At 32.4% G+C, this 25,581-nt stretch overlaps 1 protein-coding gene across 1 annotated transcript in view; it reads left to right on the top strand.

Annotated features, from left to right (window-relative positions):
• The first annotated feature begins 9,678 nt into the window (after positions 1 to 9,678).
• LOC108904099 (transmembrane protein DDB_G0273707/DDB_G0273361-like) overlaps positions 9,679 to 25,581 on the top strand; it is a 59,705-nt gene continuing 43,802 nt past the window's right edge. Inside the window, exons 1-2 of the mRNA XM_018706515.1 lie at positions 9,679 to 9,726; positions 16,657 to 16,875. Coding sequence (XP_018562031.1) covers positions 9,679 to 9,726; positions 16,657 to 16,875 — 267 coding nt within the window. The remainder of the gene's footprint in view (positions 9,727 to 16,656; positions 16,876 to 25,581) is intronic.

The raw sequence follows: 25,581 nt of genomic DNA, 5'->3' as shown, positions 1-25,581 counted from the left end.
TGATAGCCATTGAATATTGTCCAGCGAAATTATTATTATTATTATTATTACATAATAGCAAGGACACAGGCAAAGCCTATTTAGTCCAATAAAATATNGTAAACATACATCGCAAATACATCATCACAACTCTTATACATCTAACTTTAGTTTTTGAGTTAGACTTCACAATTTTGATAGTAGCTTATTCATACAGCTCCCAACTTTCGGATTTTCCCTTCGGAATTGCAGCTAGCCCACACTTGTTAGACCTTCACACTCACACAATACATGGACTATGGAAACTGCTCTCGTTTCTGACATAATCGTCTTACTTAGATATTTACTGTATCAATGCCCGGTTAATAGTCTTACTGATATTAAATATCTTCATTCAAGAAGCTAGGTCCGTATATTATTACAGACAACAACAAGAACACACACCAGTTGCCTGGTGGAGAACAACCACTTTATTAATATGCGCCAGTCCATGGCATATTAGAAATCTGAAATAACCAGTTAGCACCAACGCATCTATAGATTTGAAAAGAATATTTAGACAGTAATATTATAAAGCAATGACTCTGAAAGGAATTCCCTGTTACAACTAATCCTGTCTGGTAAACGGATGGCTCAAAAATTAACACACGATTAGAAACTGGGATATGTGAAGCTAAGGGCTAAGGAAGGCCTTAACTTCACCTTGAACTCTTATTCATGTAACCTTGGAACATAAAAGAAAAAGAACAAATAAGTATGTGAACAGAATATCAAAATAACAATATAAATCACAGCTAACTAGCGAAACAGGCCATAAACCGCACACGAAAATACACTAGGCGCGCACTCACTAAAAATTCTGATGACATCCATGCATCCAACCCATTCTTGAAAAAGTTGACCGATGGGGCAGTAACAACAGATGAAGGTAGGCTATTCCAATGGTAGAACACTCTATTTGGGAAGAAATTTTGACGCAAAGACGTTTTGAAGTTTTCTCTCGATAATTTAAACTGATGACCACGTAAACGCTCATCCAAATTTAACCTAAATAGGTCTCCAAAAGTTAAACTGTATTGATTATTTATAATCTTATACATTTGGATAAGATCACCACGAAGACGTCTCACATTAGTACAAGTAATTCTCAAATTATCCAAACGGTGATGATATGGAAGAGATCTAAATTTGGGGATCCATTTTGTGAATCTTCTCTGCACGCTCTCTATCAGATTAATATCTTTTATCAGGTAAGGGGACCATATGTTCACGCAGTATTCCAGATGCGGACGAATATATGTTTTATATAATTTTAAGAAGACCTGATCGTTTGAACTCTGGAAACACTTATTTAGAAGATAAGACACGGAGTTGGCTTTTTTCACAACGGTGGAAATATGTTCAGACCAAGTGAGACTGGAATTGATTACTACACCCAAATCATTCTGGTTTTCGACAGTTGTTATAAGTTGACCTTGACCGAAAGTGTATGTTGCCTTGGGATTATTTTTACCAATATGTATAACAGTACACTTATTTAGATTCAAAGGGATGAGCCAATCATAGCACCAGTGCTCGATGGAATTAATATCATCTTGTAGAGTTTGATGATCTTGTAGTGCATTTCCAAATATCTTAGTATCATCGGCATACAGTGCATGCTGCGATTTGAGCTGTAGCGAGAGATCAGCTGTATATACCAAAAATAGGACTGGTCCAAGAACAGAGCCTTGCGGTACCCCTGAAAGAGCTGCTTGAGATTCTGAATGCGATTTGCCAACTCGTACTGAAAACGTTCGATTTGTGAGGAAACTATCTATCCAGGCAAGTAATGGGCCTCGTATACCATTATGTTCCAATTTATACAATAGCCTGTTTTTCGGGACTCTATCAAACGCCTTGGCAAAATCAAAATACAGAACGTCGACTGGAAATCCCTTGTCTAGCCATAGTGTCCACGAGTTCACAGACGATAAAAGGTTCGTAAAGGTAGAACGGCCCGGAAGGAAACCATGCTGTGTATCAGGAATAATGCTGTGGGCAAGTAAGTAGCTGAGAAGGTCCTCCTTTATTATACGTTCCAGAGTTTTTACGCAGACAGATGTTAAACTTATTGGTCTGTAGTTATTTGCATCCAGTTTATCGCCTTTTTTAAAGATGGGGGTTACTGATGCAGTAAGCCATATTTTAGGAAGCTGGGCTGTTCTTAAAGAAGTTTGCATTATGAACGAAAGAGGCTTCGCAAGGGCTGTTGCAGAGATCTTTAATATATTTGCAGGTATCTCATCTGGACCTGGAGAGGAGTTAGTACGGAGCCGTTTTAGATGTTTTAATACCACCTCTTCAGAAATAAAGATATTTTCTAAAGAATTTTCAACACGTGGATTTGGTAAAGCAGGATAGGGTCCAAAAGGTTCAACACAAAATACTGACTGGAACATGTTCGAGAGCACTTCAGCAGCTTCAAGATCACTAACAGAGATAGATCCATCGGATTTTTTGACCATAGGAGTTTTGACAGCAGTCTGAAGTTGACTTCTAGTATACTTATATAATGCTTTTGGACCTTTCTCCACAAGGTTATTCTCAAAATTTTGCCTAGCAACTCGAATGTCATGGGTTAATTTATTTGAGAATTCACGATGAGCGAGAAAGTCCTCTACAAGACCAGTACGTTTGTATCTACGCCAAAGACCATGTTTCGCCTTGGCTCTAACTATAAGATCACCACTAATATATGGCTTCTGAGAATTTGAAACTTTGCGAATAATAGTACTGCAATTACTCATAGCATCAGAGATAGCTTCATGAAAAATATTCCACATCTCCTCAACGTTATTAGAAGAAAAAATGTCCTCCCAAGATAAGCTATTCAGTTGGGATTGAAGATCGTCATAATTGATTCTCGTAATATTATTAATAATATTTCGGCCAGTGTTATGTTCAAAGACTTGAATTTCAAAAGTTATAACAACATGATCGGAACAGCCAATTGGAGGGTACAATTCAAGACTTGCTATAATGTTATCATCGTTTGTTAATAGAAGATCAAGTAAGGAGGGTTCTTGATTTTGTCGATATCTAGTAGGTTCTCGAATGAGTTGATCAAATCACTAGTTAAATACCAACGAATTTTTATTCACTTCGATGTTAGACTGCGCTAAAAGCAATGAACTCATAGGTGTGATCCAGGCTGGTATGGAATGATTTGGATGATTTGGTAAGTCTAGGACGTCGAAACGATATACTATTAGCTTGGATACCAGAACATGGGGAACTCCGCAGCAAGTACAAGGCTAATAAAGTAACTAGAGAAAACACATAAAGTTCTGAAGGGATCCCAACCACCTGGAGCATTGCTAGCTGCTTCATTAATGGAATAGATGAAAGATGAGGGCTGAAAATTATTTACTTGGGCAGGGGACAAAGCAAGAAGTTCTTAAACTCTAGTGAGTATAGTTCTCATAGTCCCTGAAATACTCAGGAAAACTATCCCCTTGGAGACTTTCCACCCTTATTTGCAGCATCTTCTATGCTCCGGCTCATACTCAGTTCATGAGAGTTAAGAGAGTTCTCTGTGTAACCTGACTTCTCGGATTCGAACCTTTGAGGAACGTTTTGCAAGATAAAGGTTTAGAAATTATAAAGTTATGGAAGGAAAACATTTCTTTCTCATTTAATATAAAACTTAAATGCAAATTTCTATCTCAAAGATACGGTTATTGTGTAAAAGAACTTGGATAATATATTTTATTCTTTGGTATTTAAAGAGGAAGAATAAAGACAGCAAGCGATACCTAAGATGCCTTCATTGGGTGTCAAGAAAATTGACATTTTTAATTTTTACCTTGAAAATTTTAATTAACATTTAAATAGCTTTGCCAGCTTTAAATATTTATGAGAAATGCATATGAGTATCAATCAACACAACCATATTATATTATTGTAAACAATTGTAATTCGAATTTGTTTCACTACAACTCATGCCTATCACAAATTCAACAACAGTCATTGAGTCTATAATTATCCATAGTAAAATATGTAGATTCTTATTTGCCACCATGGAACAGATATTTTTCTTCTTTATCTTTGCGTACAACAATAAATAATGCAAAAATCTACACCACAGAGGTTTTTTCTTTGTTAATTGTGGACGGTAATTGCCGTTGATTACCATTAGAGGGCTTGATTTATTCAATCGCTGTGTCCATACAAATGCTGCAGCACCCTCTCACATTCGGCATTAACGAATGTCCATAGCAATTACGTCGAGAATTCTCAAAATACCATTACAACACGTCCCAGCCCTACCAAATTGCGTTTTCCCTGTTTGTAGTCAAGCTTATTTATTTACATATGCGATGACCCAAATGACATTAGAAGATTTGATTTTAATTAACTGTTATTTCAGTTTTTATCAGCATTTTGATAGCCTATCCCTTGGAACAATGAATTTAAAAAGAAGATAAAATTGTGAATATTTACATACCAACCAATAAAACAAAAAGAGAATAAATCTATAAAATTACCTCGATAATTAATTTTATATTTAATAAATACAGAGTAATTCAGTCATAATGTCATTAATTTTAAGAAGAGATAGAGAAAAATGAGTATAACACGATGGCGTGATTTAAAAAAAATGAAATGCATATTTAAGCTGAAAAAAATATTTTCAAATCATTATTTAACGCCCTTTTCAGTCTGTTACTGACCGGCTGACGTCAGCCGGTTATTCACAGTATTGCGCACAACTACGATATGAACAAGGCGCCCTAGATGCAACGTTTCCATATTTATATATTTTCGCTCATATAAAGACAATAAATAAATGGTTTGCTCATGTCAGCCAATTATAATTTAAATTGCTATTAATTATTTTTTGTAATTATCAACATATTAGATTGTTTTTGTTGCCCAGCAAGAATCTCGAGGAGGTCTGAGCATGCCTTGCCACAAATCAGTTTTTATTAACATCATAATGTTAATTTTTTAATTTTCTGTAAGCCTTCGGGCTTACAGCAAATGTTCAAATACGTTACCGTTACCGTCTATGCACAAGTGCACTTTGGGTAGATGAACGGCGGATGCGATGGAATAAACCAGGGTTGTTACGTATTTCTTCAGCGGCATCTTCGATACGATTCCGCAACTGCTCTACATTCTCTAGCTCGGTGTGATACACGACATATTTCATATAACCCCATATACAAAAGTACATAGGATTTAGGTCCGTCGGGCGCGCTGGCCATCTTATGGGCCCTCATTTCTCTATCAACTGATTTGGATATTGATCGTCTAAAAATCCACGGACATCGCTAGCAAAATGGTCTGGAGCTCCGTCGTGTATATACCACATATCGTACCGTAGCATCTGAAGGGGAAGGTTTTCAAACAATTCTACTAAAAATTGAAAGTAACGCGGCCCAATCAGATGTTCATGTAGAAAATGCGGCCCAATTAAACGATCACCGGGTTTTCATCTGACCAAATGTGGCTATTATGATTGCAAAGAAATTAGCTTTGTTTCACTTTACATAAAATTTAATATTGAAGTTACAAAACTCCAAGAGTTCAAATAATTTAGATTTCATTTCGTAACCATTTCAATTTCATTATAGAAAGAATGACATAAAAAACCAACACTCACTAGATAAATTATAAAGAGAGGGTGAAAAGTATGTAGTATTTAAATATTTACTGTAAGTAATACAAGAGAGACTTGTATATTCCATAAAAAACAATCGGACGGAGACAAATTCTGGCACAATAAACAACTCGGTACGTGTTTCTGACCTATGCTAACCTGTCCAGGTCACTAACCTTCTAACCCAGTTTTGACTTGCACTATATGAATAGAACTCGGACAAGACGTAAAGAAACATTTTTGTCTCGATACATGATGAATAGATATTTTATTTTAAATATTGTGATAACAATTGTTATTTATTCATTAATGTTGATGCTAAAACAACAAATGAATAGGGATGATTGTTTTCGAATGTACGGTTATTACAATTTATCATTTTTAATATTATTAACGTTTTCACATTTTATAATTTATTATGTTAAATAATACATAGTTTTAGTATTATGTTCAATTTATTATTCAATATGCAGTTGTGTATAACCAAAGTTTAAATAATAAATGTAAACTTTGGTGTAACCTAGGTAGGTACTTATTGTTTTTGACAAAGTAATGTTTTTTACCTGTTTAAAATGCCAGCACGAGTAAAACAGCATTCATCCGTCCAGAGCACTTTATTAATAAAGTTAGGTTCTGCTGCACGTCGATTTAGGATTGCAAAATTGGGGAAATCAGCTAGTTCTAAAGCTTGAACTTTTTGAAAATGGTACGGGTTGAGTGAATTCTTGCGCAATATCCGCCAAACATTGGTTTGTGATATCTCTAATCGCCTTGAAATTGTTCTTGTGGAAATAGTAGGCTGCTCCTCGACTAAATTTAAAACAGCATCTATCACATTTAAGTCATTTTGTCGATGTCCTATGAGTCCTGTCTATCAGCGAAACGTCTCCGATATTCAATTGCAGCGGCATTTGCGTTCTGTACATACTCTCCGTATAAAATCACCATAAACATAAAACACACCACAGAAATGAGACAACCTCCAAATCCAAAGCCAAAGGCTTGTGCGGAAGGGGGCTACACTTGAAAAAACGCGGACAAACACCCATTATCCATCGACATTGCCAGTGCCGACACCGGGGATCGAACCCGGACCAGAGTAGGAAGCCTAGCCGAGAAATGCTTGCCACCGCACTCTCGACCGACCACTACCGACACTAAACAATCCACATCCCGTCTCCATCTAACTCCAAATTTGCTAGAAAAATGTGGTAGATATGGAGGGTGGTAGATTTGAATAAACGCTTTAAATTCTTAATGGCTTTGTAACCGTGCGTAGTGTATTTTGTATATATCAGGTATTTAGTGTGCCGACTTTTTTTATTTGATAAAATACGGTGTGCCTACAAACAGGTAACTACTTCTGCTTTATTTATGTTCTTTTAACGAAAGTTGAATTCGAGAGGTCAGGTTTGTTAAAACATTTTGCACTAAGCAGCAATTGTTAAAATTATTTATAATAACATGCAGCATGCTCCTTTATTTACTTGCATTTTATTGGTTTTGTACATACGTATACTAAAGCGGATTAAGTGGATACGTTTAACGCGGAACCCAAAGTAAATGTGAACCACAGTTTTTTCCGATTTTCTGTTTTTACTAGGCCTTCCGAATACGTGGTTAAAATTAATGACATTATGACTGAATCAACCTGTATATCCATCTGTTACTTGTTATAAAATTTTGTTAAAATGTAATTTTTCTATTTCACTATTTCGTAATTAGGTTGTAGTTTTGAAGATTTTACTAATGCTAATGGCAACGTTGTAGAAAAGACATCCCATTCTTACAAATCTTGTAATTGATGAGGAATCCAAAAGTGCAGTGATATAGGACGCTCTGTGCTAGCTCAACAGCTTGTAAACGAAATTATTTGTTTTCTATGTTACAAATTGTTTTTTATGTTGTATTAGTTCAGACAAGAGGTTTATGTTACTATAAATGATACACATCTTACATTCTGTAATTTTGTTATATGACGCTGACGAACAGACAAATAATTTTTTGAATTCTTACAAAAGTCCTTATTTTGCATTTTACATTTAGAAGCCCATGCCATTTAAAAGCAAAGGGAAACATATTTTATTTCTTGTAAACTCACCCTAATATAATATATTTCTTTTAGGATAAGCAGAAAAAGATATATGTACATTTTTTATTGGATTGTGTGTTTTTCTTACCGCCTTCTTTTGAAACATGTATTTCAGATATAGATTAGGTTTTAGATTACTTGTTATACACATCACATTTTTATCGTAATATAAGGCAGATGAAAAGAAAAATAAGATTTCGGGTTTAATAACAAGGAATTCTCCCCTTTAACTACGAAGTGATACATATTTTATTTTACTGAATTAATATGCACATATTGATAAGGTCGCTTTACCACCTCACTAACGTAGTGATGTACGTGGTAATGGCATTTTGAAAAAAAAAAAGAAGAATATAACAAGACTTTCGCAGTAATGAGAATTTAAGTATTCCACTTCTTAAATTATTAGAAGCTACGTAATTTTTTACGTGGTACAGGAACTGAGGGAGAGATGAACTATGCATGAATACGGCCGAGGTCAAACAGATTCGCCTGGGGGCAGGAAAGAGTTCCGCAATATAAAATGTTGACGGAACAAAACTTTGAAAACTCCACTTCCTTGTTGGAAAAGAGCTGTAAAGTGTGTGTCTTTTGTAAGGAAGTGCTCGAGACATTTCTGTTTTTCTTACAACGGAATTTACGTTATTTTAATGCACTGCTTAATTACACAGTTGGTGCTTTATGCGGCTGAGTAGAGCCTAATTGTGCTGTAAAAATTTAAGCGGAGAATTGCAAAAGAAACAGTGAAAGTTGCCTTTATTAATGACATGGAGATTTACATAAGAAATAATAGGAATGTTCTGCTTCATCTAGTTTAACTGCTGCTAATTTTATTGTGTGTTAATTAATTACCTCTTAATTTCTCTTATACTTAAAGAAGCGTTAATCTATTATTTACAATACACAGGACTAGGAGGAAGAAGTTTGCTTATTCTATTCATCTGACAATGATAATTTTATGTAAAGAATCCTTTTTATTACAAAAAATATAGAAATGTAGATATATTGAAAGATATTTTCAGATTTATTTTACAATTAATTCAAGAAATTAAAGAAATATATTTTCGTCAAGTTGGACGATTTATGTTAAATTAGTATTTAATTTCTTTCTATAGTAGTTAACTTGTAAATACATCGTTAATATAATAAAAACAATAGCTATACAGTATTTCCGCCGAGGTACCCGAGATATTTCGTATATGAATTCTATAACAAATTTTAAGCAAAATTGATTCTATTCAATTTTCCCAAATTCCCAATGGTTCTTGAAATATCTGGGTTTGAAGTTGCCAGGTCGTATGGGTAGTTGCTAAAGAGTAAATTACATTGTTGCTACTAGAGGGCTTTTATTTTAATAAAAACTTAATGGTAGTGTAGGTAATTATTAAAGCTGCTCAATGTGACCACCGTCTTGTGTAATGCATAACTCAGTCCTCTGTCAAAGTTCTCGTTCCCAGTTGTAATTGTCGATATTGTTTTTCACCTCATCAAACGCTGTATTCTCATTGAATAGGTAAGTGCCTTCACATGTCCCAGATATGAAAAAGTCCAATGGAGATCGTGGTGGCGAAGCAATGGGACCATTAGGACCAATCTATTGATTTGTATACTTTCCATTGACGAAATTAGTGACACCTCTTCCATAGTGGGACGGAGCACTATCATGTATAAAGAGCATCGTCCTTCTGAATTGACGAGGAATGTCCTGAAGTAGTAGAGGTAGATCGTTCAAAATTCCGTGGAAGAAATGTGATCCAGTAACTTCATTATAAATTATTCCAACCCAAACGTTACGGAGAATCTGAAAATGGGTTTTTCGAATAGCGTGAGGGTTTTAGATTGCCCACATTCCACACATGATCGTTGTGGAAACTGTTGATTCCATCTCTTGTAAATGTGGCTTCCCACAGAAAAAAGTTCTTGAAAGAGTATCCAGATGATTTCTCCGCCATTCACAAAGATGAACTCTTTGGGGAAGATCCGTGGGGAGAAGTTTTTGTACCAGTTGGTAATAGTAGGGATGCAGTCCGTTTTTTCGCAAAGTGTCTTGCACAGTCGTCCTACTTTGTCCAGTAAGTCTCGTATTAGTACTAGGATCATTTTCAACAAGTTTAACCAGCATTGTTTCTTCGCATAACTTTTCTTTTACAAATCGATTTAGAGAACGCAATCTAAGAGTTCTGAAGATTCTATTGAACGTTTCCTTGTCCTGAAGATAGCGGTTTGGATATCATCGTCGATATTCTCTAACTGAGGTAGTGCAATATCCATATACGAAAATAAAGGGGCCTGGTATTCCCTCATTTTTTTTTGTAAAAATGTGCAGATTCCCTTTGTAACACTCTCACTTTGTTATTTAACAAGTCTCTTGAAGAGAAGGAGAGTTTCGTGACATATGGAAGCAGCCATTTGTTATTCCTATTTACAAAAAGGTTATAAAAAAGAAGTTTCCAAATTAGTAAATTAAATATTCTTGGCAAAATTAATGAACGTGTATATTATAAACATTTACTTAGCGCGGTTAAATTGTCTATAGTTAATTTTTGAGCAGCATGGAAATTTTCCAAATAGATCTATTGAAACTAATTTAGTAATATACTCTCAATATATTACCAGTGCTATGGATAGCCAGACACAGGTGGATGCCGTGTACACCGATTTCAGCAAAGCATTCGATAAAATTAATCATAATATACTTATATCTAAATTGTCTGAAATTGGTGTACATGGTAACCTACTGAGATGGTTTACCTCTCATGTTTTCAACAGGCCTGAATTGGTAACTATTATTCTATCCCTCTACGTTGCAATGTTAGGTGTTCCTCAGGGATCACATTTGGGACCATTACTATTTTTAATCTATATCAACAATATCCGTCACTGTTTCAAATTTTGTAGATTTTTACTCTACGCAGACGATTTGAAAATTTCCTCTCAAATAAATAATTCCGATAATTGTATCGCCTACCAGGAAGATTTAAACTCTTTTTTTGAATACTGTAAATTAAACAAGCCTCAATTAAATTTAAATAAATGTTTTCATATTTGTTTTACCCGTAACCAAAATATATAGGTACTCTAATAATTATAATCTTAATAAGAATATAAGATCTTGGGGTTGTTTTTGATAGAAAAATGAGTTTTTCGCATATTGATTTACAGTTTGCTAAAATTTTATGTCGATTTTTGTTATTAAATCTATATATTTCGCATATGAGCACAGCATAATCAACTTTGCATCTATTTTTATGGAGTCCTCAATATTCCATCTATAAGTCTCGACTTGAGACTATACATAATAGATTTATAAGATTTATTACACTACGAGGAGAGTGGTGTGTATTCTGTTCATTGTAGCTGGATGTTACGAAATCATTACCTACCTACCATATTATTTCATTGGAGAATCGAAGAATTATTCCCGAAGTAGAATTTTTGTATAATCTTCTTAATGATTTTATCGATTCTCCGGATTTATTAGCCTTAATCGGTTTACATGTAGCACAACCTGACTTTAAAGTAAATGCACTGTTTCATAAGACTTTTTATCGAACTAATTCTGGTCTAAACTCTCCTATAAACAGAATATTTAAATATTTTAACTTGTACTATAGTACCTACTCTAGATATCTTTCACTCCTCGCTCACTATTTTAAAGTTTACACTATTATTGTAAACTAACATTTTCTATTATAGTAATCATTTAATTACTTCTATATTTATTTAGCTTTAAGTATTTTGTGGACATTCTTTTGGGCTATAAAGCCTGTGTTTGTCCTCTTATCTATAAATAAATAAATAAACAAATAAATAAATGACGCACAAAATTAAAAATAATTATGACATATAACGAATTGACAATCAACATTTTTTTCCTAATTCTAAATTGTTAATTATTAAATTACCCAGCCCTCTAGTCGCAACAATGTAATTTACTCTTCAGCGACTACCCATCCATACGATCTGGCAACAACAAAGTGAATAGAGTCATTTTTGCTTAAAATTAGTCATAGAATACATATACGAAGTATCCCGGATACCTCGGCGGCCACCCTGTATAACTATCTATTTAATACAAATTCCTTTTTTTCCAATTTTAGAGAAAATATTCTACAATTTGTATTAAAAAAATCGCAAACTATACATAAAAAATTATACAATTGCTAAAAATACATGTGCTTAATTCGGTTAACTAAATTCAAAATTTATTCCATGTAATGGGACAAAATGTAACTGCACATAATTATTACCTACTCCAAATGTGGGTGGGTATTTGTACAAATAATTTCTGTCGCCATTTTTGGAACAATTTAGAGTGTCATTTTGTACAGCTGGAAGAAAATATCTACATACATTGGGTATGAAAGTGAAAGTCTAAGGAAACGATACTGTATGGGATACAACACAAAGATAACTGCTGAAATAAATCCACCTTAGCTTCCAAAATCGACGACCATACCTTTTCAAACATGTTTTTGCCTAAGGGTTGTTATTGCTTTCACCTTACGTAATTTCGCAGTTGCGGCTTCTGAGTTTACTTGTTGAAAACTTTTTATATGGTTTCTTGTACAATGGTCTAAACACACTTGCTTATAAGCAAAGGGTTGTTCGTTACTGTTTTAATAACAAACAGTTAAAGTTTCAGTAAATTAATCCAAACGGAGTAATGTCATTTTATTACCACATTAAATAACACGGTAACAAAATGGCCCCGTTAAGAGCGAGTTTAAATGTAGATTATTTCGAATAAAATACAAACAATGTAGTCATTTAAGAACGGAGGTAATTATGAGACGGATAGAGAATAAAGAGTTTCGCAATAAAACAATGAATTTTCGCAATGACAATTAGAAAATGTAATTGAAAGTTGAAAGTCTCCTTTGAGCAAAACGTTTGCGAATAATTTATTATTACTGAATATTACTTGTAAGACTAACGGGTCTTTTTATTGTCCATTGTTAAAGTAATTTTATGTGAAAAGCGAAGAATAATAAATGTTATAGTTACCTCAATTACTATAAGTAAAATAAAAATGAAATTTCAAGTTTAGCTTTTTAGTTATTTGGCTTGAAATCAAGTTAGGTTCAAGTGAAGTAACAGTAATTTAATATCAAGTCAAATCAAGCAATTATTGTTCACTACAACTTGATTTTATTTCATTTTCATGTGATATTAAACATACTAGTCGGACATAAAAAAAGTTTGTTTCCACATCTAATTTTTAAATTAAAGCATTATAAAAGTAAATTCTACTATATACTAAACTATAACTAAAACCATACAGGTTTCATTTATTCAGATATGTTTAAAGTACACATTTTAGTTAAAGGTACATAAGTGAACAAAAAGTACCTGTTTGAACTCATAAGCTATACCTAGATATTAGAGTTAATTTTTGTGGAATGTACTATGCGGACTCATCTTCCCAGTTGCAACCTTGGCAGATTTATCTGAGTGTTCTGTTAAAAGTTCTGCGATTTCTTTAACTTTTTTCATACATCTCTTCATGAGTTTTCTTTAATGAAGGAACATTCAACATCTCCCTAGCTTGGCTCTGTCTTGGTTTTCTCCTATCCCAATAAACACAATATTCTTTAATAAAACTTCCTTAGCAGAAAGCTAAACTCTGGCTTTGGACTGAACTATTTCAGGTCTCCGTTTTTGTGCTTTATCTGCTTTTTCATTAAGTACCTTCAATACATTATGCCCTGATAATACTCAATATAATCATGTTAGTGTTAGTCACTACACTTAGTATTTGTAAACAGTTCCAAACAGGTTTTGAACATCTCGTTTTCAGTTCAATAAATGACGTTACAGTAGTGGCCTCAGATTTACCTCTTGTACCTGAAGACGTTTATCATAAATGCATTGAAATTTATTTTTCTGTGGATGTTCATAATTCAAATATAGGATTTAAAAAGTCTTTTTGTAAGTTAAACTTCTTTAGAGCTAATTATGAGCTCATTCATTAACAGTGAAATAGAAAAAGTTAATTGGGATAATGAATTTTTTAAACTGAATGCTGAACAATCCACAATGGTTTTCTATAATATAATAAATGGTATAATTTCGAAATTTATTAGTAAGAAAAATATAAACTATAAATTCCCTGTATGGTATTCGGTCCAAACTAAGAATTTGTTAAAGGAAAAATCTAAGCTACATAAACGCTGGATTAAATATAAAAACATAATCGATTATCAAGAGTTTTCTAGCGTTCGTAAGCAAGTAAAATTATCTATTAAAACTGACTTCAAAAATTATGTTAATAGAATAGAATCTGATGTCGTCTGTAACGTTAAAAATTTCTGGTCCTTTGTATCCAACAGGCGTCGTTGTAAAACTGTTCCTAAATTTATACATTTAAATGACAAAGTATATTCGACATATATAGACATTGCCAATGCGTTTTCTCAGTATTTTGGTTTCGTGTTTGAGCCCTCTACATCATCATCCAACGTTCGTCCCGTTACTTCGGTAAACGCAGTGGTCATTAATACTATAACTGACGTGGAGGTAAAGAAGCAAATAAATGAATTGAATATAAACAAAGGGGTTGGTCCGGATGGCTTACCTCCTATATTCATAAAATCTTGTGTAGATTCTATTTATTATCCCTTGTTAATTATTTTCAACAAATCATTATCGGAGGGCATCTTTCCCTGTGCTTGGAAACGTGCTCAAGTTGTTCCTATTTTAAAGGGAGGTAATAAAAACAGTGTGTCAAACTATCGTCCAATATCCATGCTTTCGGTACCGGGTAAAATTTTTGAAGCCATAGTAACAAGTGAAATATTCTTTAAAACAAAACATCTTATTAGTGAGCATCAGCATGGTTTTTTCCAAGGTCGTTCAGTTGCGACAAACTTAATTTCATTTGTGCAATCGACTATTGATAGTATGAGTAATAGGAAGCAGGTTGACGCAGTGTACACTGATTTTTCCAAAGCCTTTGATAAAATTCATCATAATACACTCTTGGTAAAATTGGAAAACATCGGTGTACATGGCAACCTGCTCCGATGGGTAACATCTTACGTTCAAAACAGGTCACAGTGTGTTAAAATTAGCAATGTTACATCATCTTACATAAATATAACCTCAGGAGTACCCCAAGGGTCACACCTAGGACCGCTGCTTTTCTCGCTTTTCATATATGATATTGATCAATGTTTCATGTATTCTAATTATTCTCTATATGCAGATGATTTGAAAGTCTATAAAACAATTAATGATATAAATGACTGTATCAATTTTCAATCCGATTTGTGTAGATTTCAGAACTATTGTAAACTCAACAAATTGTACCTTAATATTGATAAGTGCCATTACATAACATTTTCTAGACTAACAATAAATTATCTGTTTCCTTATCATATTAACAATACGTTACTTACCAAAGCCAAATCTGTCAAGGATTTAGGTGTTATGCTGGATTCAAAACTTGTATTTGATACACACATTGAAAATATTACTAGAAAAGCATATAGGAACTTGGGCTTTATTGCTAGAAATACTAAATCGTTTACTAAACCGGCATCCGTTATATCTTTGTATAATTCTCTCGTTCGTAGTCACCTTGAATTTGCTGGTATTGTGTGGAACCCAAATTATGTTAAATATATAGAACGGATAGAAAAAGTTCAGATAAAATTTATTAACATGTTAAACTACAGGTTTAATAGGCATCTGCATTATAGACCTTATGAAATCAACTTAAAACACTATAGAATATTAAAGTTATCCTCTCGTAGATTAATATCGTACGTTTTATTTTTATACAAACTCCTAAATGGTAATATTGACTGTAATTATATTTTAAGTAGGCTTAATTTTAACATAAAGCTTCGTACAACAAGATCAACAAATTTATTTTATTTAAATGTAAATCCTAATAATTATAGTTGTAATTCACCTATTACTTTAATCCAGAAAAACTACAACGAGTATTTCAGTCACATAGATTTGTTTGATAAATCATTTAATCAAGTCAGGCGCTGTGCTATTGATGTTTTTTGTTAAAAATTTATTGTCTTTTTTTATGTTTGTTAGATTATATCTTTTTTCCTTAGATATTAGTTTCTTTATCACATATGAACATTTTTTCTTTTTTACACATAAGTACATACGAGTATGTTTCTTCTCTTTTTCTGTTTGTATGCAATGCACATAGTTATATGGTTAATGTAATCTTAAGTGGTATCCTATAATTGGAATTTCTATAGAAATTCTGTAGGATTCCCTTATTTGTAAATAAATAAATAAACATTCTTAATTTGAGTCTAATTGTTGCTTGGCTATGGGATAATATTAATATTAGCTTCTTTCAATCACAACCTTCAGCGTAATTTTTTTTTAGAAAGATAAAGGGAGCGGAAGGGAAAAATGATATCAAATAGACTATGGAGTGCCATCGATAAAAATTCAAATAAAAATAGCCAATCCATAAGAGGAGGCGATTATCAATAATCAACGTTGTCATCGAACATATACTGAACATCTGCAAAACCTCTCTGACATATGAAATTGACTTCATGGTTCTATATCTAATAGAGATCAGCGGTCGACTTCTATCTCCTCGATTTTATTGAAAGCAAAAATTATATTCAGAATAATTTTAAATTAGTATCCCTCCCTAAAAGATAAATTATGGTTGTCACTTTCTGCATTATATAGTAAACTTGTCTAGACATTTTACTCACTTAATTATTGTGGATGTAAAAAAGTATTTTATGATTATTTCCAAGTCAAGTTGGCTCCTTTAACCTTGAACCATTTATTTGATAGTTAGTAATAACATTAGGACACAAAAGGAAAAAGTGATATGTTCTTTTGATAAGAATATATTTTCGCAACTGCTGAACACGATCAGTTTGACGCCAGCACCTTACATTCGAGAAAATACTGATTCAAATAGAAAAAACAAAAATAAAAGAAAAAGAACAAGAACGAGAACGAGAATGAGAATGAGAACGAGATCGAGATCGAGACCGAGAACGAGAATGAGAACAAGAAGAAGAACAAGAAGAGGAACAGGAACAGAAACAGGAATCAGAACGAAAACGAGAACGAGAATGACAACAAGAACAAGAACAAAAACAAGAGCAATAATACACGCACAAGCACAACGAAACACAAACAGAAACATCGCAATGTGCTAATAATTCCTTATAAAAGAAATTGAAATGACTGATAATCTCATCACCATTTTAAAAATATTTTAGATATATTATTTTGTTACCTAATTATTATGAATGTAAAAAAGGGTTGTATTCAATTAGCCAAATTGCAGGCCCCTTTAGCCTCGATTTTTTTTGTTTGAAGATACAGAACCGAAACGTCGGCAAACAAATTAGTTCCAGAACGTTAATAATAATTATTCGAGGAAAACCAAGTATCAAGCTACCCAATCTAGAACCAAGGCAAAAAGCGTGTCTTTTATTGTAGCGGCGTTTGTTCTTCTGAATTCGGCCTCGGTCGGACTAACTTTAGAAACTCCACATGATTTTTATCTGTGTATCAGGGGCTTTAAGCATTCATCCATTCTGGCCTCGTTGACACATGTATCGGGTTAGATATTAGATTAAAGCGTCTTTGAAGCGCCACACACGCTGTCGCCCGATTTGTGGTCTTTTAAATCATCAGATTACCAGGCGTCAGATAAAAGTTATTCCACACGAAAATAGCGATTTATCGGTGGCATCCGTTGCCGCGGATGAAAGAGCGTGTGTTAGCTGCCTCGTCTTGTGTGCATTAAAATTAAATTTTATATCTACCTCAGCTGCCAAGTTTTGTAAAATCAGTTTTATGTAGTTTTGTTTTCGTATACTCTAAGTGTGCTCCGTAATTTGGCTTTATATTTAACTTTATGTGTGTTATAGAAATAAGCTCCTTTTGAGCTTAGACTAATTGGCCTGAGTGTATAAGCTTGCTAGCAGTGTATGTTTTTATAATTTACGACGTGAAAAATTACGTATATACTACTAAATATAAGGTTCACTTTGAAGCTAGTGCTATTTCCGGCACATAACTCATGTAGAGGGGAGTAAACAGGGGAAAATTATGGATTTTAATAAATATGAAAGGTTTTTTAAATTAAGCATATCGGAGATGTTTTACATTTATCATCCATATTTATAAAAATATTATTTATTTAGTTAGATACAAACGTTTTAGGATTTTTTAAAATTTATTACAATAATGAAACATTAAATATACTTACAGAATCAATCCAAAAGTCATGACGAACTTTTTCTTTAATATTTAAATTCTTCTCGAAATACTAACAAAATTCATATAGCACATCATGTACATAAACTTAACCGTTTTCGAGATGTTGAACTTTGAAAATTATTTTCTTATAAATTAATGCAAAAGTCTATCAAGTTACCTTTGAAAGTTTCTAGCTCCATAACAACGCCGCGTCGTTCTTTTGTTTAATAGTGATTATCTTGGCAACACATGTCAAAAATATATTCAGTGTGAATAATTTTCTCGCACATTTAAGTGAAACGGAGCGTATTGAAGTTTTAATGATCATAGGATATGGTGATAGAAGACGAAGTTGTGACGAAGTAGTGGATATTTTTCATGAATTGCATCCTGATCGGGAACGTATTTCTAATTCAACCATTTCAAAAACATTCATGAAACTGGAGGCGTTATAGATTGACGAAAAAGTGCAAGACCAGTAAGTGTTACAAATGAAGAAAATTCTTTGAATGTCATGTTAAATGTGGTGGAAAATCCAATAAATTCGACATAACAAACGATTATGATCGCAGAATCGACTTCTGTGAAGTTATGAATAAATTCAACAAAAATGTCAACTTTGTCATCCACATATAGTTTTCTGACGAATCTACATTTTGTTTAAACAGGCACAAGTGTAGGTATTGGTCAGAGCAAAATTCACATTGGATGGAGGAAGTTCACACCCAACGACCACATAAAGTAATTGTTTGGTGTGGAATTATTGGTAGACACGTCATATGAGCCTATTTTATAACCGGAAATTTGTCTTCTGAACTATATTTATTAATTTTGCTAGAACACATTATTCCAGAGTTTATTCCCGAACAATAATAATTCCAATTTACCGACAGAACAAATATGGTTTCAACATGGGTTCCTCCATGTTTTGAACGTGTGGTGCGGGCATATCTAGATTGGAATGGACGTAGAGGGGCAATTGAATGGCCAGCTAGGTCTCCCGATATGACCCTGCTTGATTTTTTCTGTGGGATCACATCAAAAATGTAGTCTACAAAAGTAGGGCGCAAAATATCGAACAATTGAAGGAAAGGATAAGGCATGAAATTTCCACTATTCCTCCCAACACCCTTCTAGATTCACTACAAAATTTTGTTCAGCGAATTCATTACTGTCAGGAGGTAAATGGTGAACACTTTGAGCACCTTATAAAATAGAATTCCAAAGAAAATATTTGATGTTTATTAAAAGTAAGTTTCTACTCTCTTTTTTTCTTGCATAACTATTGTTTTCATATATAAATTATCCGGGACATTTATTAAAAAATACATTTTTTCGTTTCATGTATTTTTATCAAACCTGTAAATTTATTATCCGTAAAAAACTAATAATAAAATTAAATCATATCCAAATCTTCCACCTTGTGTTATTTTTAAAATAAATATCTATAGTTTGGGGCCCACTTTCGTTTATAAATTTGAGAGTAGTAAAAAGTTACTTTCAAAGTTCGATAACTCGTAAACGGTTAAGTTTAGGTACATGATGCGCTACAATGAATTTTGTTTAGAATTTCCAGAACAATTAAAATATGGAATAATATACAGGGTGTTTCATTAAGAAAACAGCAACTTTGTTTCGACTTGACTTTTTGACTGATTCTGTATAAATAATTTTTCTTTATTGTAATAGATTTTAAAAAACCCTAAAACGTTTGCGTTTTATGATTTTTCGATAGCTATCGTTTCCATATATATCAGCGACCCAGTATATGAATCTATTAATTTTTTAAATGTAGCGAAAGCAGTGCATTTGTCGTGCTTTTCACATTAGAAAAGAGAGAATATTTTACTATACAATACTTAGGGATGAAGTGTCTTCAAATTAATTTTGAGAGTAAAATGAGATTTTTAGAAAATAACCTTGAAAACTGAAAAATATTTTTCTGTAAATATGGGGTCATTAATCTACTACCTATTACTTTGGTGCTTTGTGGAAATTATCAAGCTATTAAAATAAAGAATGTCCCTGATTCTAAATCAAATAAGTCATTTAATTTCTGCTGGAAAAGGATATCCTAAGAGCCTGTGCCAAATGGCTTGGTAGCTTGCCAAGTATTTTTTAACGCTACCATCTGTCCCCTGTATCTTTGGAGGAATGCATTATTTGTTTTATTTTTTCTAGAAGCTCACATCTGCGCCTATCTGTGCTTGTAATTTTAAACGTTGAAAGACATGATTTATGTAGTTACTTGTAGTTCCAATCGAAATGTTATCGTTGATCTTATTGTTACAAATTCCGGCTGATTATGCTGTCAGGTTTGTTTAGATTCACGTCAGTTACCTTCTGAAGTCATACGTATTAGCTACAGACAAGTTATAAAAGTTAAGTAAAGGTATTTATACAGGGTGATTTTTTTAGTTAATTATATAGTTTCCACCGAGCTTCAACACGTTAAAATAGGCGACTTTTTAAAAATTGAAAAAATATGCGAGAAAAGTAACAGTTAAAACACCAAATGTTTATTTAAAAACAAGATCATCTCCTGTGTTGCTTTTTTCTCCATATTGTTGCCGCTGCCCGTGTTATCCGGCCAATCTACTGCTCTCGTGTATTTACTAGTGCTTGAAACATTAAACTCTTTATGTATCCCCACAAAAATCACAAAGGTTAAGGTACGGTAACATCAGTGGCCACGGAAAACATCACATTTACAATTTTCGCCTACACCTTCACAGGAAATCTTTGTTGGGAGTTGGTTCTCTGAATTGCATGAGCATTTTCTTTAACATAAACGTAGACATTGTGGAAATTAATAATTCCATTTCGGGTACTTATACGTTGACTCGTCCCTAGATAAAATTTTCTTTCTAAAATTTTTATTCTCGGTCTGTTCTTGGTCTTTCTGAAATTTCTGAAGTTTTGATAGTATCGTTCGAGGAAGCAATCTTCGTATAAGCGAGAAGTAGCAGCTGCATTTTGACGACATTCTACTTAAATAATAAGGAACATATCTACTAGTTCACTATTCTCAAAACATGAGCCATTTTCATTTATGACTAGTTTCAGAGTTTCAACTTCGTGACACTTTAACACGACGACTTATAAGCAGAAAATGTCAGTAGGTATACAAAAAAGTATACAAGAAAGCAATTACATAAAAGACAGACGTAATATATTTTTTAAAACTTTATTTGTTTTCTCTTACTTTTGTGAATTTCCAAAAATGTTATGTAAAAAAGTTGCATATTTTAACGTGAGTAGAATACAATGTTAAAATTATATAAATAATCAATTAAAAATCGCCTTGCACATTTATTTAAAAATCTAGCTACCCTGATCAGACAATTTCTATTAATGAAATAAAAATTACTGAAAAATCGCTGAAATTACTTATTATTTAGGCCCAGAGTCCAGTTGGTAAATGTTGCAATACTACACTGAAAGAAATGGGCTAATTAAACTGTTTATCTAGAATAATGTGTATAGCGCATATTAAAACTTTTATAACAAATATACAACTTTTATTAAAAAAAGCACTCGTCCCATACTCATTATTCAATAAGTTTAACTGTAAGGTGCTTAATACTCCTTATGCATCTATGAAATAAAGATTATAATGAATTTCTTATACATTATTATGTGTTATAGACTTTATGTTCCAATTGTATAGTAGAGAAGATTTGTTGTATAAACAGTATCCGAATTTGTATATAACAGTTATTGTATTAACAGAATTATTCGTTCTTATACAGAATATGTTTCCATTTTTAACGTGTAAAACGCGTCTTATAACGGTTAAGTGATCGTCACCTTTCGGTGCATAATCGGTTATGATCGTAAAATTTCCGACAGTCCGCTGCGCATCGACTGACGACTATTACACGTTACACGTCTAGTTTGATGAAAATAGACAGTATAGACACATGTCTTGTGGGATACATGATCATATCGCGTTGTATTAAATGGAAAATTATGTAAGTATCTAACTGTTTTATGGCTTGTAATTGTTTTATTTTTTTCAAATGTAAATCTTGTCTAAATCTTAAAAATTATAATTTTGTATGCCCTATTAGAAACCGCTGATGTAAGTTTTACGGAGGAACAGAAGGTTAACGGTGACAAAGAAGAACATGGGTATAAAGTCAATCAACCAGAGGAAATATAATTAGATGGAAAGAAGCTCAACCTTCCAGGGGATGCTTCATTCTTAAGGTGGAAGAGTTATAGTGCAAATTCTCATGTAATACAAGAAAATACGGGTGCATCGGTGCTAAGAAAATAAACGGGACAGTTTTGGGAGCGATTTGTCATCATTTTTAATGCTTAAAAGTATGTTTTATGTATGTTTACATTAGAACCTTAGCTTGTAATTACAGTTATACAATAAAATTTCTGAAAATTTAATGTTATATGTTTTTAACTTATACAGAGTATACAACAGTTTAATACATCTATTATTATAAAACTTATAATTAGTATTAGATGTTCTAATAACGATACGGAACAATTTAATAACAGTTATTGCTATCATTTCGTAAAGGGTATAAAAAACGTTGTATACTAGTTATACAATAATTTATAGAAGAATACGGTTTATAGTCACTATACAACTGTGTTAGCAATAAGCGTTTTATATTCAATATTCACCTGTTTATCTGTCACATATAGTATACAATGTTCTTATAATGGCATATAGAATTCTAATAAAGAATAAGATTACACCTCATTATTAGGTCATACAAGGCTAAACAATTTTTTTTTTGATAATTTAATAACTCAAGTTGTTGAAAAAATTAAAATTTTTAAAGTTTAAAGAAACATGTTGCCAAACTAATCAAGTTAAACATTAAATAATATACATTAGATTATTTTCAAAAATTAGATTGATTATATAATAATTTTTTAATTTTGATTATTAATTAAGAATTTTTAATTAAACAAAACATATTAGCTAAAACAAAAGTAGGTGTATACTTACTACTTAAGTTACTAAATAACAGAATTCAGAATACAAAATATTTCTTTGAATTATTACATTATTGAAACAATTTTGTCTGTGTTGTAAACGAAAGCACATTTTATACATAATTAAGTTGTCAATGAACATTCAACGATCTTTAGAAATGTACCTACAATTAAATAAAAATTGGGTTGTTCCATAGATAATCTTGTTTTTCTGAATTCCTATAGCTCTATGGTTTAATATTTAAGCTTGTATCATCTACTTTTTTTAGTAGTAACTACATTTTACTATAAATATTTATTCAACAATCCTTTTTCAGACTTTCACAGAAGGGCAAAAAAATAACAGGAGATGTACTCGTGCGGATCTTTTAAAAGTCCCAATATCGATGACAGAAGTAGCAGTTCAGGAAACTAATATTTACTGCAATCGTTGTACGAGCAGACAAAAGCTTTCGCTTCGATCTATTGGCTCGTGTGATACTTTCGACCTAGTTTATGTCTCTCGAATTGTTATTACATTCTTTTATAAAATAAACTTAATTTCATCTATAATTCTACTTTTAGAGCTGTCCGCGGCTTTGTGTAAAGCGCTTTGAACAACGATTATTGCAGTAAATGTAATGTAATTTGGTACGAATTATGATTCCATAAAAGTGCATGATGATTACTGCATTCGGTATTGATTTTCGCTCCTAATGGCAGCTGTATTGTCTATCTATAGAAATGACAATTGCTGAATACTTAAGTACGTAATTACACTCATAGTTTCACTTAGCTTATTCGAGAATTAGTTATTAAAAACACATATTTGTTCACCAACATACTTTCAAACTAAAATACACTAGATATAAATAAAAGAAAAATAAATGCATACTAAATAACTTACGATTCTAAATTTAAAATAAATAATATTAATTTCAATATTTTAATATATTTAATTGACTCACTTGTTTCGAAGCAGAAAATGGCGTTTATTGTTAATTATGTGCAATTTTTGCATTATTTGGCGGGATGCACAAGAGAAATTGGTTAAAAGCTCATTAACAAAATTTTATACATTTCTGCTGGATTTCTGTCGCTATGGGAACATTACTCAACACAATGAACATTAATACCATAGATATGTATTTGAATTTGGTCAGAGTTTTAAAAAACACATGTAGAACGGAACAAACAAATAATAAACGTAGGTACTTGATTTTAAAAGAAATGATTAAATAAAGTATGACAGTGAAAGACTCCGATCAATTTTATTAAATCTATAAACTTTTTAAGACGTCAAAATATATCCTTTCGAGGACTACACGACTATGGATGCTTGGACAGTTGTTGCGTTGAGGTTTCAGATCGCAAGTAGAGATAATGAATTCAAAGAACATCTGCAGCCAAGAAGTATAATTTCGCATATATAAATAAGAATATAAAAATGAAATAAACGAAATCTGTAGAGACATAATATGTAAAATCAAATTTTATAATCCTCAATAAAATAATAGTATTTGATAAAGCTACAGATTTAAGTCAGCAGTATCCGAGTTAAAAAAGCAAGTACTAAATGCTGTAAAATTACTTTTTTTAGCCATTCTCTGAGTCTGTCAAAATCTAAATCTAATCAAGTTCAAGACGTAAGGAACAACATTGTAGTAACGAAGGAAATAATAACATTTTTAATGAATGCGCAAAAATAAATTTGAAGGAAATCAAAAATAATAATATAATCTGTTCTGAAATTCAAATTATGTTTACATGAAATTGTGACATCTTTAGAAATTATGTCAGTGGAATGCTAGGGAAGCGTCTTCAAAAGCCTAAAGTCTTATAAATTCAGTATTGTCATCAAATTTCTTGTAGCTGTTCACTACTATTCGCTTGTTCTGTCTATCACCTTAAGTTTGAGTAACATTTTACAAAAAATAAACTCTATAATTTGTCGTTAATATCAAATAAATTGGACGTACTCAAAAATAAGCAAATAGATAGTGACAATGTCCTTAAAGCAATTTCTGAAGATATAGAAAATTTTGACAATATCTGTTATACCACCATGACTGATTGGAACACAAACCCACGGATCTAGCATAGCTACAGTAAAAGTTTCCTGTACAATTACTCTACTTATTCCTTTATTAGAAAATATGAAGATCTGAAATTTCGGTTTAACGATTTCTCTTTATGATACTTTGAGCTAAAGATGCTTGTTACCAAATATAAAACTTGACAGATTCCTGCAAGGGAATTTTATAATGTGTACGTATATAATAATATTAACGAGACTAATATTTATAAAATTCGTGACTGAGGTGATATTCTTATGGAAGTCGAAATCAATTGCTCAAAGTGAGGAAGACATTTTCCCAACAATAGTGACATGCTTGAAAATGCTGGGAGTCATAGTGATAAAGAGGTTAAACACTTTAACTTCCAACAACAATAGGCCAGAAACCTTTGGTAGAACTGGCAATGCTCCACATTCTATGGGATGCGTATTGAGCAAGTGGTGGATAGTGAGCAAGCTAAAACCACTTTCGCTGATGAGAAAACTAGCAATATGAATTTTGTACTATGTGAAATGTGATGATTTTTTTAAGTAAAATTTATTTTGTTTTTACTTCTCAATCTATGTATTTTTCTTTAGTTCAATTTCATGAGAATCTAATCTGGGGAGGAGGTAATTACCTCTTTT

This window comes from Anoplophora glabripennis, unplaced genomic scaffold (genome assembly GCF_000390285.2).
Source record: "Anoplophora glabripennis isolate ALB-LARVAE unplaced genomic scaffold, Agla_2.0 scaffold106, whole genome shotgun sequence".
Taxonomy (NCBI): domain Eukaryota; kingdom Metazoa; phylum Arthropoda; class Insecta; order Coleoptera; family Cerambycidae; genus Anoplophora; species Anoplophora glabripennis.
The sequence above is the reverse complement of the archived record's forward strand: the minus strand, read 5'-3'. Positions and strand labels throughout refer to the sequence as shown.